Genomic DNA, 13,599 nt, shown 5'->3' on the forward strand with positions numbered 1-13,599 from the left:
CCTTGCAGCTGGAAGCTATAGTGGATAAAAGAAAGACAGCCATCGCCACAAGAACAACTTCCTGTCTGGAAATGTTGGCATTTCTTTCTATCCTTACAAAATAAAATGCAAATTCTGTGACGTTTTTAGGGACAGTAAAGCACATTCATAAATAAGCTTGCCAATTTGTCTTAAATATAATCGTTTCATTTTTGCAATCAAACCGCTCAATCATTTCCACATGTTCAGATGAAGCCATCTCCCGCGCAATATCTGCTGAGACAACAGATATGCGAGTGTGTTTGTGTGTTTATGTGTGTATATAGGGGAGGGGTGGGGCCAAATTATTCCTGACACAATATAATCGGCAGGGGACCATATGGCAAACTGGCAGCAAGCTATTTATCCTTATCCTCTTTGGAGGCTAAAATTAGCACTTCGCTGTTTGTAGCTTTAAGCTGGACTCCAACCACTGCGATAGGGCTAATAATAAAGAAAAAAAACAGCCCGGCTGGCACAACTACTCCGCCTCCTTCTTCTGTTTCCATTTTCTCTCTCTCTTACTTCCTTTCCATCCACCTCTCTCTCTCTGTCTGTTTCCCCTTCACCCTTTTTCCACTGAAAATATACCAATCTGACCACAGTGACCTCCATTTTAACACCGACACATGTTAATCTGACCATTAGGAATTGCATTAATATCATATAAGTGTTGCTTGAGCCAAGTTCCCCTATAAGCCCATGTGTCAGGAAAGCCAGGATTTCCTGAACACGGACCCCCTCGGCTAGCTTAAGAGCGTAGGATGATGGGGCTAATCTCTTTATCAAAAGCTTAAATAAACGTTGGTGCTCTGTGCATGTGTGTGTGTGCGTGTGTGTGTGAGTTGCTTGTTTGTGTGTGTGTTCTTGTGTGTGCCAAGGGGCCAAACAATGCTTCTCCACTGAACAAAGTGTTAATACCCTGTCTCTTTGCACTCCCCCTCCCTCCTCCATTCCTTCTCTGTCTTTACTCTCATTCTCCCTCCATGTAAGTGAATGCCCAAAATACAGTCTCTGGTATCCATCTAAAATAAATACTCCACTGAAAGAATTAATTGTTGCTTTGTCATGTGAAGTTCATGAGAAAAAGCTTGTCTGGTCACTCCTGTCATCCGCCGCCCCACCTGTTATCAGGATTTTTCCAAGAAAAGTTAACATCTATCTGATCGGAGGCCTCCTGGGTCCTGAGCTCAGCTCCTCTTCAGGGAGGAGGAGGAGGAGGAGGAGGAGGAGGAGGAGGAGGAGGAGGAGGAGGAGGAGGGAGGCAGAGTCAGCGAGAGAAATGGAAAGCAAGAATGAGGAGAGAGAGTTTAGGGTTGTTTTATCGGCCAGATGTAATGCGTTGTGACACGCCAGTGATGAGTCGCTGTGATTCCCTATGAACCTGTTTTGGCCATGATTAAGAACCAGGGCATTTTCTTTCCGGGAGAGCTTGTGTGTGTGTGCATGTGTGTGTGTGTGTCTGTGTGTGTGTTGTGCATGTGTGTCCCTGTGTGATTCGAGGCAATTTGGAGCCGAATTGAAAACAGACAAAATAAAGAGCGCAAACTGGTGACATATTCCAAATCTGTCACCGCGCTGAGCTATGACAAGTTTCCCATGGCAGGAGCACAAGACCCTCCAACACAACACAAGGGAACTTTTTCTTTTTTTTTTTTTTATCCTGTTCAATTGCATGACAAGCGCATTACCACGTTTAAACTTGTTTACATTTGCAAATCAAGACTAAAGAATTTCTTTCCAAAAGGAGATATCCAGTAATTTGACAAAAGTGGCATCTTCTTTCAGGATATGATTACACGACAACGGTGCAAATTATGGTGCTTCATACAGAAATAAACCTGAATGGAGTCCTCAGTTGACACTTTCCAAACAAGATCTTGGATTTAGAGGCGCTGGGTGAAAACATCTTCACGCTTAAATGTGTATCGTATGTGGAAAAAGAGCTCTGACTTCCTGCACACAGGCAGAAAAAACAAAACGTTGGAGATAAAACCGAATAAAAAAAAACTGGTCTTTACCACGTTTACACATTTAACTTTTCTTGTCATAATCTCCCCACCCCGACACACAAGAGACCTCTACAAGGCAAAAAGTGTGTGTAAATAGTATCTTTTAGCAAACACCAGTAATTAGATATAGGCATCTGGCATTCACGCCAGTCGCAAATTAAAGAAGAGCGCTTCCTGTAAACAGACAGTGAGAATGTGTCTACATCATTAGCGTGCCACAATTATAACATGGGAGCTAAAGATACATTTCTCTCCCGCTTGCTCTCCCTCACTGGAGCAAATGACGTAGAACCTCTTGTTTTTTTTTTTCTTCTTCTCAAACAAACGGCTGCTGAGCTCTTTCTTGGAGCGGCAGCATGGTGTGATCCAAGTGCATTTATGGATAAAGGAAGGAAGATGAAAGGCAATTATGTAAGAAACAAGAGACATTAACGACACCACTGTATTCATTTAAAAGACTTTCTGAACAGAACACGTCGACAGAGCGAAGGCATGAGAGACGCAGGGGAAGAAGAAGGAGAGGGAGAAGCTATTTCGTGTGCACGCATGTCATGAATGAATATGTATTTCATGTAAATTGTGCACACAAGGCATATTGTTATGGTCCGGGCGAGACTTTGCATTTCTTCGGTCATGCAAACATGCCCACATGTAACCAACAGACGGAGAGAGACGGAGTGAACGATTGCAGGGGGATTTAAAGTAACAGAGAGACAGAAGGAAACATTTTATTCACCTCCAAAATGTGCACAGCATTCCTCTGAATGTCATTACAGACAGTGAGAGAACAAGGAAGTGGTGAGAGCAAACAAAACGGGGGCTATGAGAGAAAAGTACTGCAAAGACAATAAAAGTATGAGGCTCAGATGATGATGTGTGCACAAACTCAGCGACAATCAGCGCATAAATCCCAAAGTCAAACAGTCAAATAACCTGCGATACCTTATCAACTAGTTTTATGACCACTTCTCACAGACGAGATGTTCGTTCAAGACAATAAAACACACGTTAGTGAAGATGACGGAGAGGAGAGGAGAGGAGAGGAGAGGAGAGGAGAGGAGAGGAGAGGAGAGGAGAGGAGAGGAAGTCACTTTGTTTACTTGTATTCCTGACTCTTTCTTCCACACGACCCCGGCGGCCCGGTGACACCAGCCCTAATCCTAAAAGCAAACTGGCCCCTCGCTGTGGGAACCTGATACAATTTCCTCTTTTTCAAGAGGGGCAAACTCGGGCCACTCCGAGTTTGCTCATTGCCTACGGGGCAATAAAAAGTCATTGAGGGGCTATCATTTTCTGCGAGGCGGGTCGCTACATGTCGACGGACGTGTCTGCCGCCGCGATACGGCGAGGTTGTAAAGATCTCTGTGAATCTGAGAGCGGGAGGTTGTGATTGGACGCCGAGAGGCCGAACATCTATTTTCCCAGGTAACCACAGATAATAATGTTTGAGATGCAGTAAATCCAGTTGAGGCTGGATAAACATTCCTACCGGCTACGCCGAGTTGTCGTGGGATGCTTTCTAAAGGTGTTTTGAGATGCAATTACCCTTTACGCCTCTCAAATATTGATTTTCATAAGCAGCATGTGAACTGGAAGTTATGCTCTTGTTACCCTGCAGATATTAAACCGTTTTAACACATGGACACTCGCTCACACACTCTTTACTCGAACCCGCTAAGGGACGCGTAGTGAGCTGAAGGTGGCCCGGCTACAACTCTTTCACCTCTGAACCGGCAGAGAAGATATTGCTGTTTGCTAGCAGCCCGTACGCCTCAATAGACTCCCAAACAACACTCAGCAGCACTTAACACACTCATCAGGGATAACTGCTCTTCCTCGCTCCCTTTTTCCTCAATCACTCTAGGATTTTCACACACAGAGAGACACACTGCTCCAGTCAGCATCAAAATGTTTTCACAGCATTCACACTGAGATTCTCTTCCTTCCTCCTTATCATCTTACGCTCTCGTTTTGCTGTTTCTTTCTGTCGTTTTCTTTCCCTTTCGTCTTCTTACTCTCTTTCTCCCTGTGTTCACGCTCTGGGGAAATCAAAGAGGGATTCGTGTTTGTGTCTGCCAGCTACTGTACTTGCACACACCTCCAGTAATATAGACAGCAGACTAATCAAGGGAACCACACGCCTTTTATCTACCCACAGAGCCTCACATTTAAACAGATTACCAGGAAAGCTGGACACCAGTAAGACACTTACCGGACTGAGAATCTTCCTCGGTAACGTCTAGACAACGTCTAGACAACCTCACAAAACTAAGTAGTGTTTCTCTTTCTACATTTCCACTTGCAGATTTAAATAATTAAAGGTGCAGTGTGTAGGATTTAGGGTGGGATCTATCGGCAGAAATGTAATATAATATTCATAATTAGCTTTTCATTGGCGTATAATCACCTAAAAATAAGAATAATTGTACTTTTGTTACCTTAGTGCACAAATTAAACGGGCAGTATGTAGAAATTTTGCTTGACAATATAAAAAATAACTATATATAACTAAAAAAATAACTAAAATAATTAACAGAATGTGAAGAAATACCAGTTTTGAGGTCATCATGTCTATGTATTTGGTTGTGGAGATATCTACTGAAGTTAGCATTGCTAACGAGCTAGCCCTGGCCCCTCTCAGTTCAAAGCTCCTGTGCTAGTGGTGAGCTAACTAGCTAATGGCAGCTCAAGTTAGCAGCAGTAAGCGGTTTTGAGTGTGACTTTGGCATTTGGCCAATTCTTACATATTGCACCGTTAATGCTTTTCACAAATGTAACATTACACTGCTGTGTTTGCGTATTTAATAATTTTGAAACTGCAAGCTGTGAAATGTCTCTCAGAGTCGTCACTGTATGTGGTCCATCGCAGCCAATACACATAAAGTGCATCAAATTCTCTAATTGTGAGTCTTTAACTCGTTATTGCAAGAGAAATATTTCGAGTGCAGCTAAAAGCTACTGGGAGAGAAAAGCTATTTAGGGAGGGGAACACACACACACACACACACACACCACACAGACACTCACAGTCCTCTCTTCCAGTCTACTGGACAATCGGACCAATTAATCGGTGACTTTGAGGGGCCACGTGAAGCCGAGTGATTGGTCGAGCCGGATCTGGCTGCTGATTGCCTGGCACCCCTGTCCATGTCCCCGTTTGCTCGCCCCGGCCCTGGAGACCGGCCAATGAGGAGACTGCAAAGCAAGAGCTCCTGTGTGGCCTGACCTTGTTGCGGGGCACAGAGGTCGGAGGGTGGATGGATGGATGACAACGTCAGGAATGTTTCAGGCTGATCGATGGGGATTCACAGCCAGTGGAGGTTATATACAGTGTTTCAAGATGAATGGAGTGAAGCTGACTCAAATGGTTTCGGAGCCACATCCTGAAGAAGGGACCGGGATTCAAACTAACTGACCAGGAAAAGGTTTCCTTCTTCAGCCATCAGGGCACCATGGGTCATTTGCGTGATGAGTTACAGTATATTCCTAAAATGTTGGCATTTTATGTTTCTGCAAACCCAGGATAAGTTAACTTTTTCCGTTTCACAAATATGACAGCAAGGCAAGATGGCTGCCAAATGAAAGAAGACGACGGCACCATCTGGAAGCTGCATATTATAACCACAGGATATTTTTAGCCAGACGTCAGGACAACTTCCAGCCGTGTTTGTGGCGACAAAAACAGGTATTTTAAGCCAAAACATGATCTTCTCCAAACCCCAACCAAGTGGTTTTTGCTCTTAAACCTGACCAGAACAAAAGCACAGTGCTGTCACAACAAAAAAATTAAAAACTGAACATAAAGAAATGTAAAGTTTCAACAGAAGTGTACTTATCAGACTATATCAGACTATGATTTGCACGTATTAGACTTGGACATTCACACAAGCAGTTCAGGTCAGTCAAATAGCAAATATTAGCATAGATTTCATGTTGAGCATTCCTCCAGCTACACCAGCGAGAGAAAAAAAAACCTCAGAGCTAGATACCAGACCAACAACCAGAAAACTCAGGCTCCTACTCAGACACTAGAAATGTATGCAGACACCAACACATCGCCTTACAGGGAGCTATTTGCCTTGGCGCGGCACACTGCCCTCTTTACAAACGGTCTGGGTAATTGGTGATACATATCTAATATCGCCAGTCATCGCCTGACTCCCTGGATGTTTCTGACAAGCGGAGAGGGAAACCCTGTAGCTTTCGAAAACAGAGCAAACACTCTGCTCCGCTCCTCTGCTCGACTCGCATCCACATCGCTGCTGCAGCTGCCCGATTCACTGCCTGAATGTTATTCTGTTTCCATCGCACGCCAGGCCCTCGGAGAAGCCAAGGGGTGTCCTTACAAATTCACACAGGCAAAGAGGAGTACTTTATACTGGGAGAAAAAGAGAAGGCCCGCTCATGTCCGTGAGGGACCCCCCTCCATAGCAGGCATATATGATCTGTTGGCTTTTCCTCTGCCCTTCGAGCATTACGCTTCACAGAAAAAGCATGATCCAAGGCAACAACAGCTACAATGCGGTTTCTCCAGAGGGCTTCTGGGTATTAAACAAAGGGGCCTGTTGGTAGGAACTAGCTAGCAAACAGCTGGGCTAATAGAGTGGGACTAATTAACTACAGGGCCGCTCTCCGACTCTCCCTGTCGAAGCTTGTGGATGTTTACAAAGACGTCCCAGAGAAAGGGAGGAGAAAAATAAGAGGCTTTCTTCTTTGTCTGCTCTTTTAGTGCGAGAGGAGACACCCAGGACTGATTTTAATGACATGTGTGAAGCAAATGTGATCCTCCCTCCATTTTTTTTTCTGACTGCCAAAGGAATTCAGTGCTTAAAAAATACCACCGGCACTGTGGTCAAAGCATAAACACCCATAACTGGGAACTCAGCATGAGAGTATTGTCGCCACATGCAAAAATAAAGAAATATTTTCATTTAATTGCTCACATTCTCACTGTTAGATCGCTGCCGAACACCTGCTGATGAATAAAAAGATCCAAGAGCACCAATAAATATTTCATTTTTAAAAATCACATTATCAAGTTATTGCGTACTCGGGATTAAAAGCAGCTTCAGAGTTCAATAACAAGCGCACAGAGACCTCTGATCTTACGTAATGCAGAGACCTCCTCACAATTCCTGCAGCTCATACAATCGAGAGAGTGAATGCTGCGTTTCCGGGTGGAGATGGGGATTTTTATACCAGTGGGCAGTGATCCGTTCACAGGAGAGGGCAGAGCGGAGCATGTGTTTGTCTCAGGAATAGCCTCAGAAAAAAGGCTTAGAGAGGAGACTGGAGTTCACTAGTTAAAGGCCCCTCGACCAGCCAGCATCCTTCCTCTGAGCTCTGAGAGGGGGAGGATGGAGGGAAGAAGGGGGCAAAAGATGGAGAGACAAAGAGGGAGGAATTAGAGAGGAACTGAGTGCAAGACGAGGTGTAGAAGGAGAGGAAGAGGGTGGCTCGATAGACTGAGGAGAGAGAGCGAAGGGGTGGATTGAAGGGTAGATGGGAGAGAGAAGGAGAGAATGAGTACAGGAGAGAAAGATGGCCATTAGCTGTGCAGCTCTACAGGCAGAGAGGAGGAAAATGAAGAGAGTGGAAGAGAGAGAACATGAGGGAAAGGTCAGGGGGAAAGCAATCTGTAAGAGGTGGAGGAGAGAAAGTGGTGGAGGGAAATACAAGAACGAAACATTGAAAGAAATTGAAAGAGGAAAGAAGAAGAGAAGAAAGTGAATCTGAGAAAAGAAGGACGAGAAGGAGGAGAAGAAATTGGGATGAGAAAGGGAGAGTGTGAAATATAAACAAGATAGAGAAAGACGAATGAAGAGAGATGATGAGCAAGAGAGAGTCAGCAAGAAGAGGAAAGATGAGAGAAGAAGATGACAAGAAGAAAACAAAGGAAAAACAGATGTGAAAAATGCAAGAGAGGAGGATGGGGAAGGAGAAGAGAGCAAGAGGAACAAAGAGAGGTGAGAGAAAGGGAATAGAAGAAGGATAAACAAAGGTAGCGTTTTAGAGTGAGTGGGAGGCATGGAAAGAAAAAACGGGGAGGAGAGAGAGAAAAGCACGGGGGTTCACAAGGAGAGAGAAACCGACTGAGAGCGAAATGAAAGAGGGAGACGCGAGAGTAGGTGGGAGACAAGGGAAAACTGGAGAAGAGAGGGAGGATGCGAAGATGAAAGAGTAGAGGACGAGGGAGGAGAGACAGCGGGGTGAAACTGTCGGGGAGAGAGCGAGCAAAGTGCCAAACAGATAAATAACCAGCTTACTGGGATTACCAAGTGACTGACACACAATTTGCCAGAGCCAATATGACGTGGCAGTGATAGCTCTTAACCCATATAAACCTGAACACAGTCCAAGATGTCCTCCGGTATTTACTGTTGTCACTGCGTCCTCATGCTCTACAGTGTGTGTGTGAGTGTGTGAGTGTGTGTGTCAAACATCACATAAACAAAGCAGTCACACAAACGCAGAAATCAGGGTGAATGCAGGCTTCTGAAAGATGCTGAAAGAGCTGTTTAATGCCAGACTAAATTCAGAAAAATACAATACTGTGCATGGACACCTGAGCGTTATACCCACAAACCCTGGGCATTGACATGCAGCTATTAAAGCCTCAACTCTGCAGAGATTTCTCCCATTCAGCCATTAGAGAGGTCAATATAGTTTCCATAGGTGTCATTTGCAAAGGTAACTTTGGGTAAATGTCCCCACCACTTTTTTAAATGGATGATTTTGTCCCATCACTTTTTAAAAGCATAATTAGTTGTGCTAAAAAAGAGTTTGCACCAAGAAATGCTAAAGGTCCTATTTATGAGAAAAGTTGATTTTTGAGTCTCATTCACATCTGGTTTCCCCAATCTGCCAAAAACGGATACTTTGGGATGGCGCCCGACTCGACCTACAATCCCAAAGCGTCAGTATTTATTTGACAACTTGGGAATGACTAAAAAAATTCAGCTTTACTGACAATTACGACCTTTAACTAACAGATGAGATTAAATGAATTTTGATGTAAAAATCTACTCTGACCTCATATGATCCCTTGAAGTGACACCCTTTCAGGACACATAGCGTAAGTGGAAATGTGATATTATTAATTGTTGAAACTGTAGAAGAGAAATGATTTAGTGGAAACTTTTCAGGAAGTCAGAAAAAGTGGAACCGACTCAAACTGCCTGATAGCAGGAGACGCTAGTGGAGAACACGTCTTAAGAGGGCAAAACACGCAAATAAATCTAAAGTACTGTCCAATTAAACACACTCCAAAGCACTTTATACATAACATGGCCAATTACCTTAATTGTAATGTGTATTTTAATAACTTTAAAAAGCATAACACAATTTGCTTCAATGAGAATTAATTATAAAACTGTTTAAACAACATGGCTCTTTCAAATGATAGCAGTATGAAACTAATAAAGTGGTTTCACATGTTATAATCTCGATTAATTTGACGCTCATGGTAACGAAATGGACATAAAATATGGGGGGAAAAATATTTTTAGGTCATTTTACTATTTATGATTAATCTAGTTTAGCAAATATGTCTCAGTAACCTGCAGATACTCTGATACCTACATACATACATGCATCATGTTCAGCTCCCAACTCTCCTGCAACACTTCAAAGCACCTCACTCATTGAGCTGATACACACATATGTGGAAGATGCACATGTATACACACACACACACTACCCCATATTTTACCCTCTAATGAACTTCAACAACAAACAAAAAAACCTACAATAGCCGGGGAGAGTGGAGGGGGAGGAGATATGATGAGAGAGAGAGGGACAAGAGGACGAGAGGAGGCGGGACGACGTAAGGAGTGGGCATATAATTGGAAAGATGTGAAAAATGAAGTGTCAGTTTGGTCAATAAAGGGCAAAGGTCACAGAAGCAGGAGCCCAAACTCGACACAGAGCACGCTCATTAGAGCCACCAATCTAGATCTTGCCTGGCTGCCCAAGACCATTAGTCATCAGAGGTAGGGTCGTGCACGTACACACACAATATTGCTTTGTCTTCCTGCTTCACTGTAATTTCACTTTCTTTAAAATTAGTCTGTTCTCCTTCGTCTGCATCGTCCGTCTATCTTTTATTTTTATCTCCGCTCGTGTCTCACCTCTCGGTCCCTCAGAGCCTCTAATGACGAGCGAGCGAGAGAGAAAGACAAGCATGTTGAGAGAGAGAGAGAGAGAGAGAGAGAGAGAATGTGTGTGAGAGACACAGAAAGAGAGAGGATGAGACCGAGTGTGAGACAGACAGAGACAAAGAGAGACAGAGAGTGTGTGTGTGTGTGTGTGTGTGTGTGTGTGTGTGTGTGTGTGTGTGTGTGTGTGTGTGTGTGTGTTGACTATATAAATGGCTGCTCATTGGAGTGGAAGGCATGGCGGCGCTCTCTGCTCCCACCCAGGCTCTGCCTCCTGGCACTGGCAACCCTGCAAACTGCTCGCCTTGACATCGCCTTCAATAATATATGAAGTTGCTTTTTTGCCTACAGTTTGTTTGCAACGCCGCCCCACCACCACCACCACCACCACCGACCCATTCTCCCACTGCTGCCTCTTTCTCTCTCTCTTCCTCACACACACACATATTCTTAGAGTGCACACACATCCAGCAGAGTTGTCAGGTCCAAGAGGAAGTGAAGATTAATGTGCAAGACCCTTTAAATTAATTCAATTCTGTGCACATTTTACATTTTTCATACGTTCGTTAACAATTCCTACCCAGAGTGTATGAGTCAAGTTCACGTACATCGACTCGTAGTAATGGTTGCGAGCTTCAAAGCCGTTGCTATTCTGCAAAACACACCCTTGTTTTTAGCTGTGTATTTAATCGTATCCACAGAGAAATCTGTTATATTTTTATGGGCCTGAATTCCTTCCAACAGGTGCATGCACTCCTTCAAACAATGGTAAAACATGAAAATCCGCATCAGCAGCTTATGACAAGGGGTTCATATGACAAAAGAATAAAAAAGATGAGAAAGAGGGCAGAAAGAAAGAGTAGGGACTTCTGCAAGCTTAATAGTCAGAGAGTACATACAATATAAACTGTGTAGTCTGAGATATAATAAAAGCAGAAGCACATGAACACAACCACATACGCTCAGATGTGAAGCTACATGATTGAAGCATGAGACAAACCACAGCCAGGGCGGCACCAGAAAACTGCTCTCAGGTATGAGCCATCTACCACACCATGTCTGCCCCTGAGCAAGACAGCGACAAGGTTCAGAAGTGCTCTTATATAGCTAGCCATGACCTTTGACCTCTCTAGGAGCCGTTCCAGAAACAGTCTGGATGAGACCGGGCACATAATAAAGTTTTTTTTATCATGTAAGCTGTACGTGAAACTCAGTCTCTTACCCTGTTCGCTGCTGTTGTCGCCGCTGTGTGATGTGTGCCCGCCGCTGGACGGCCCCGGCGTCCCTCCGGAGCGTGTGGACGCCGTGTCATCGTGATCTCTGTTCCAGGACGTCTGTCGTAAAGAAAGGAAGATAAATCCGTTAATCCAATGTCAACTTTCTGATGTTGTTCTTCCATCATTAGTTGTGTTGATTATTATCTTATTTTGAAATATGCAAAACATACACGTATGTTTCCCAATATGTGCCAATATGAAAATCTTGCTTTACTGTATGCTTTGGATAATTTATAGTTATTATATCCCCAATAAATTTACTATTTGAGTGCACTGGTGTCATTTTAGACAGTAAAGTTTGTTGTTAACTCTAATTATCCTTCCACCATTATTTATTTTGACAAGTGTTTGATGAATCATCCAACCAATTGTGTGTTAATCAGCCAATATTACAATATCAGGATCTTTACTTCCTATTATCAGCATCAGCCCCAAAAATCAAGTATTGGTCGGCTCAGATACATACACAGAAATATCACACTCCACATAAAATTCATCATTTGCCAACTCTCAGCACAGTCACGCGGTCTATGTGTGTGTGAGCCCCTGCAACAATTTTATGGAATGAGGATTATTGGGGCTCGATGAAGAGAAAGGCCCAGACTAATATAGCGAGCGAACATGTTGTATTAGTTCCCAGCTTTCTGAGGCATGCAATCCACGGCTGCCTCCATTTGGCTCAAACCACTAGCAGATGAAAATACAAAACAGCTACAACTTAAGATAGGCCGCAGCCAGCGCCAGGGAGTGATGTCATCCAAGCAGAGCAGACCGGAGAGAAAGGGAGAGAGAGGTAAATAACTCAAAGTATTGCTACACAAGTATAAATACTCCGCTTTGTCCAAAAAATGAAACACACACAAAAAAATGGATGACCAATCCCGCTAATGTAGATTTAAATTTCATTCTGGGAAGCGGAGCCGGAGCAGAGACATAACCAAATAAGCTGAAGTTTTCCCACAGCCTTCTCTCAAACACAAAATGAAACAAAAATGTTGCATGAAACGGACTTTTAAACTTTATATAGACAAATGAATAAAGTTGAGGTTTTACCGCAGAGTGGAGGTCCATTCCTTTTCTCTACGTCTTCAAGGAAAATAACACAAGAACACACGCAGCTGACTAGAAAAGACAGGATCGGGAGACCTGCGTTTATATATAGTAAGCTACGTGTGTGTGTGTGTGTGTGAGTGTGTGTGTGAGGACAGTCTTGGGCCAGATGAGTGTCAGCTGCACACCGGACACACAGTGAGAAGCACATGGTCCAGACAGGAGGATAAAGGGACACACACACACACACACACACACACACACACACAACAAATACTGATCAGACACACGCATATGCAAATAAACCCACACACATACACACAGAGAGACATATTCAGCGACTCACACACATTCACAACTACAGATTTGGTGCTTACACACACACACAAATCACATCCTGCCACATCCGAAGCTGCTACACATTATTGACACTAAACCAGATGTAACCTCTTATCTCTCTCTACGCCTCTGAAAAGTAACATTAGCACCGAGGACAGGAGAGAAAAGAGACTTCAAAATAGAAGGAAATGGAATCTAATGTCTCGCCACACACAACTCGCTATCACAAACAAACACGCAGCAAACCAAACACACACGCACGCACACACTTACTCGAGCCTACTCTGCGCCCACGTGAGCCTATCTCTGCTCCGTCAAATCAAATGAAGCAGATATCAAGGGGGCAATGTGGTGTCTGCATCACGCTTTTAGGGCTACGTGACGAAATGAGTGATAGAAACCCACACGGAGGCAGAGCAGAGGAGAGGAGAGGGGAGAGAGAGGGGAGAGACACACGGGGGAACAACTGGTTTCAATTGGGATACGACAGGCAGCGCTGCCTCTGCGAGGAGGATTTGGAGCTCAGTTTAGAACGATGAAAAAAAAGTAGACATTAATTCACGACACAGGGTTTGTTTTAACAAAATGTAAATGGAATAAAATAACAGAAAAGAATATACAAGTCAGCAAATTCAACACATTTGGGGTCTATTAGAGCCCGTTTGATGTTCCTGGGCTATGAAATTATAATACAGTGCTTACATGGACGATAAAATCGTTGTTTTCTAAATTAGGCTTTGAGTCTTT

The 13,599-nt window shown here is 43.7% G+C and overlaps 1 protein-coding gene across 1 annotated transcript in view; it reads right to left on the reverse strand.

The window, feature by feature from the left end:
- The window catches only part of LOC141009147 (homeobox protein Meis1), an 83,608-nt gene that overhangs the window by 56,551 nt on the left and 13,458 nt on the right, over positions 1 to 13,599 (reverse strand). Inside the window, exon 7 of the mRNA XM_073481593.1 lies at positions 11,409 to 11,520. Within this exon, the coding sequence (XP_073337694.1) occupies positions 11,409 to 11,520 (112 nt within the window). The remainder of the gene's footprint in view (positions 1 to 11,408; positions 11,521 to 13,599) is intronic.

This window comes from Pagrus major, chromosome 15, assembly GCF_040436345.1.
Source record: "Pagrus major chromosome 15, Pma_NU_1.0".
In the NCBI taxonomy this organism is placed as follows: Eukaryota; Metazoa; Chordata; class Actinopteri; order Spariformes; family Sparidae; genus Pagrus; species Pagrus major.